The following is a 5,100-nucleotide window of genomic DNA, read 5'->3' on the forward strand; positions in this document are numbered from 1 at the left end:
GGAAGTGACGGGAACATGCTTTCATGTTTCCTAAGACCATTTAGGAGAATTCTTGCTTTCCTGTTCTTTTAACAGTCTGTAACAGATGAACACCTGGTTGTTCGAGTATATATTCACTGGGAATGGCAATGTAATCTCAATTTCCAGTATCTAGACTCTAAATATAAGATTGCCATATACAAGACTGTCATATATACCAGAAAGCTGCTGCAGTGCCCAAAGAGTGTGCAGCAGCTGAGCTGAGCAAGCAGGAAAGCTGATTCTTGTTCTTCATGAACAGTGTCTCCACAGATCACATCCAATCTCTGTTCATTTCTGAATGGCAAATAAGCCTTCCAGACTGCCGAAGTTAAAACACCTGCATTGTTACAAATTACTTGTTTCCCATTAGGCCTACAGGGCATCCTCTTTTCCTGGTGCCATGTTAAAGTTTTGTTTTGATAGTAATAGAAATTTGAAATTGAAAATTGAAATAGGTATAAAGAGGTTTATATGAACACATACCCAGCAAATGCATGAATATGGTCTCATTAATGAATTACCCATTCAGTGCTGCAGTAATTCACTTTATCTCTAACTGTTCCCGGTGAATTATTTATATAGTAACATTTATTAGCAAACTGCCATTTGCATCACTTTTACATTATTGTTCTCTTTATTAATTTATGTTTAATAATTCTTTAGTTCTTTTTCTCATCAATAAACAAAAAATGGATGGAGTCCATGAAGCATTTAGCCTTATCACTATATCCCTAATACCACTGCCGATCGCACAAGAGGAGATACACAATACATTAACTGACAGTTCTTCCCTTTTGTACATTCCCTTGTCTCCTTTTCTCTCCTGTATGCCAGTGTCCCTGAGTTTGTTCTGTAAAAGCAAAGGATGTTTCCCTATTAATGACTATTTAAATAACAGAATTACATTGCTATTGTACTTGCTTCTTTCTGTCCCAGACAATGACTATGAATTAATTAGCATTAGAACACTGGAAATTCCTATGAATTTAACATTATATTCTGTGTGCATTATTGAATGATTTTACACTCCGTAATGCAAAGCTGATGATATCTCTACAAACCTCTGGGGGAGTGTGTGAGGTCATTAAAGTTAGATTTGCAAAGAAAATATGTGGATTTCTAGCTTGCATTATTTTTCCTGTGCTGATACTGCTATTTTTGAGTTCTTTTTCAGAGTGGCTCATTTGTACTGTAAGAATCTTTTATCCTTTATCCTATTCATCTAGCATTCCAAACTTTTCATTTCATGAGGGAAATGAACTGTGTTTTTTTCAATACTTAAAACATTCCTACAGGAAAATAAGAACAGTTATTTTCAACTGCTAAGGTTGTCTTTAGAGATAATGGACACAGAAAGGCAGCCCAGTGTGAAAAGCAAATATACATGTCAGAAATGAAAATAGCAATTTATGCCATGTCTCCTTCCTGTCTTCACTGCTGATAGCTTATTTTCTCCATGAACGAGGATTCCAGAAATAACTTTGGTGTTTTGTCACCCAGGCATCTGTGTGGGAAGAAAAGTTATGAAGTTTTATTAAAATTTCTCCCTGAAATCCTAAGTTCGCTCTATATTTCTGCTGATTTCTGGTTATTATTTTTATTTTTAAAACAAAAGGGTTTTAAATTCATGGGAGCTCACAACATAATTAGCACCCTGCCAGTGACTGAGGGACAAACACTGGCAAACACAAACCCTCCTGAAAGCAATGAATCTCTCTGTACTACTTACTCAGCATAATCTTAGTGTGTTAAGCCACATAGATTTCTCAACTAGGTTTTTTTTCCATCAGAATCAGGTAGTATTTCCATAACCTACATTTTTCTGTTTTAAAATAACCGGTTTTGGTTTTGTCCAAAGTAAGTAGCAACATATATTTAGGCTTAAATTTACCATTCTGAATTAAAAACATTGTGTAAAATTTATAATACTTACGTAATATCATCTTGATAGATAAGTTCTAAAGAAAGCTATTGAACAGGGAAGAAAAATACCAGCTATGCATCCAGAAGCAAAGGTTGTTGAAATGATTAAACAGCTTTAAACAGCAGACAAAAGAAATGTTTTCTTCATGTCAGTTTGATTTACTTCAATAACTAGTTCAAAGTTAAGGAACTGCTTAGAAATAGAAGAAGCTGAAGCATCATTATCTTTAAATGGTCTATGAATAAATTCTCAGTCTGGGATGCTGAGACTTATGAATTCATTCATTAACTGTATGTAAAATTTGCTTTGGTAATAAACCATTTTTAAGTATAAAATGTTTGATACATTTTTCCTCTGTATACAACATTTATTGCATTTTTATTTAAATAATAAATACACTTGAAAGGATGGGATTTTGTACTTCAATTGCAATTCCCATTTCCATCCAAAGCAGCTTGATATGAGTCATAAGTAAATAAAAATTAATCTCTAGTAAAGAAGAATTACCATTCATTTCTAACAGAATGCTATGCAAGTATTAAGCATTTGAATAACTATGCTGAACTATATCACATCTGAAATGGAAATGTAATGTATTTTTATGGTAGCGTATGGACATAACAGATTAGTTTAAAAATTAGATTCAGTTTTAAAGCAACTTTTTCTCTTTTTACCTCCAGAGAAGAACAAAACTCCCTTGAGGAGGAAGGAATAATACACATTCAAGATGAGCATAGAAAGGTGGTTATTTAAAAAAAAAAAGGTTTACATTTCTTGTATTTTTGAGTGAATAGGAATTATTTTCACAAAACTAATGTTTGAAATCTCATGAGAAATAATTTCTTATTGAATTTTGAAAATATTTGTCAGGATTTACCAAAATATTATAGTTAGGGCCTAATAAATAGGTAATTCTGTGATATATGGGAGGCAGAATGGCTATATGGCTATATTAAGTCATTACCGCCTACTTTAGGAGCATCTTTACTCAGAATTTTAATTCAGTAGAAAATTCCAACATTTCTAATATAAATTTAGTTTCCAGCTAGAAAAAAATAAGTTTTGACATTTCCTGCTAATTAAAATTCTGTTTAAAAGTGGTAGAAATATCAAAATGGGCATTTTTTTCCCTCAGCAAGAGTAAAGCAGTCAGTTTAAATTCTGATGTACCAAGAGTCACATAAATTTATTTTTTAAATGTAGATTTATGCTCACTTTGTTGCTGATTTAGGTTATATGTATATGATGCTGGCATTTTAATTAGAAAGACTTAGTTGCTTTATACTAGGTTTCTTTAATGACTTACCAACATCAGAAAATTCATATTCTTTCTTGAAAATGCCAACCACAGTAGGCCCCACTAAATCACACAGCTGACAGATGTACCTGTTCCTGACTTGCTCAAAGTTGTAAATTAATTAGCTTGTATCAAACATGTAATTACTAGAGAAGTGTTTCAGAGTGTGGTTTGATAGCCACTGTTGTTGGTCTGTATCCAGCATTGTAAGGGCAATAAAATCTCAGCAGTAGAGAGGCATTTCTCTGAGCTAAAGGAGAACGAAGAAGTTTTATTATGTCACTGGTGGAGAATGCATTTAAAGCAGCAAGGATCTTACTGGTTTCAGCCAAATGCTGATGTACTCATTATGCCTTAACCGCATCTCCTGTTTCCTCCTAGGTCTTACTGCTGCAGCATCTCTAGTATCCCTGGCTTGGGCTTTGGCTTCCTACCAAAAGGCCCTCCGTGACTCCCGTGATGACAAGAAACCCATCAGTTATATGGCTGTTATAATCCAGTTTTGCTGGCATTTCTTCACGATTGCAGCAAGGGTCATTACTTTTGCTCTGTTTGCCTCAGTTTTCCAGCTGTACTTTGGGATCTTCATCGTGCTGCACTGGTGCATCATGACCTTCTGGATCGTTCACTGCGAGACAGAGTTTTGCATCACTAAATGGGAGGAGATAGTTTTCGATATGGTTGTTGGGATAATCTATATCTTCAGCTGGTTCAATGTCAAGGAAGGAAGGACACGCTGTAGGCTTTTCATTTACTATTTCGTCATCCTTTTAGAAAACACCGCCTTGAGTGTTCTCTGGTATCTGTACAAGGCCCCTCCAATCTCTGATGCATTTGCCATACCAGCACTGTGTGTAGTGTTCAGCAGCTTTTTAACAGGCATTGTTTTTATGCTAATGTACTATGCCTTCTTTCACCCCAATGGACCAAGATTTGGGCAGTCACCAAGCTGTGCTTGTGAGGACCCTGCCACTGCCTTCACCCTACCCCCAGAAGTGGCCACAAGCACGCTACGGTCCATCTCCAACAACCGGAGCGTCACGAGCGAGCGGGATCAAAAATTTGCGGAGAGGGATGGGTGTGTGCCTGTGTTTCAGGTGAGACCCACTGCACCATCCACACCTTCATCCCGGCCACCAAGGATTGAGGAGTCTGTCATTAAAATTGATCTGTTCAGGAACAGGTACCCAGCATGGGAGAGACATGTGTTGGACAGGAGCCTGAGGAAGGCAATCTTAGCATTTGAATGTTCCCCTGCTCCTCCACGGCTACAGTATAAAGATGATGCCCTTATCCAGGAGCGCTTGGAATATGAAACCACATTGTAAACAAAACAAACACACAGCTTGAAGAAGCTCCAATGTTACAGTCCAAATTAAGGGTTGACTGTAGGGCTGTGGGATTAACTAAACTGCATACTACAAGTAGAGCAGCAAGCTATAGTGTTCTTAGTCTGGCTATCGTCATGATTATCATTTGATCCACTGTGTGCAGTCTGTCTGCAGGACACTGATACAGCAGCATCACCTGAAAGCTTAAAAAAAACCCAAACCCTGACCCACACATAAAGATCAGTTGCTTCAGCTGGGGAAACTCACCTGTGACCCCTTGCTGCTATGAAACTCAGACTGCACAGTACTTACAATTAAACCAATAGGAAGGCTCTGACCTAGAGCTTTCAACAATAGCCAGTAGTGCATTTTATTTTAATAACGAATTATTGATATTTCCATAATCAATGGCACAAAAGAATAATAAAAAAACAAAACCCACACCTTTTCAAAAATAACAAAACTGTAGCACGCAGTGTTGTTGTTATGAAAACTGTTTTCTGGGGAAAAAAATAGGAGCACAACAG

The 5,100-nt window shown here is 36.6% G+C and overlaps 1 protein-coding gene across 1 annotated transcript; it reads left to right on the top strand.

Annotated features, from left to right (window-relative positions):
- Nucleotides 1-3,623: 3,623 nt before the first annotated feature.
- Nucleotides 3,624-4,570, top strand: XKR4 (XK, Kell blood group complex subunit-related family, member 4; the record flags this gene model as incomplete). Its single annotated transcript, XM_009071617.1, has 1 exon — nucleotides 3,624-4,570. A coding segment is annotated over one exon (947 nt), but the record flags the coding sequence as incomplete, so codon positions are not given.
- Between the last annotated feature and the right edge of the window lie 530 nt (nucleotides 4,571-5,100).

Source organism: Acanthisitta chloris, unplaced genomic scaffold, assembly GCF_000695815.1.
Source record: "Acanthisitta chloris isolate BGI_N310 unplaced genomic scaffold, ASM69581v1 scaffold9790, whole genome shotgun sequence".
Taxonomy (NCBI): domain Eukaryota; kingdom Metazoa; phylum Chordata; class Aves; order Passeriformes; family Acanthisittidae; genus Acanthisitta; species Acanthisitta chloris.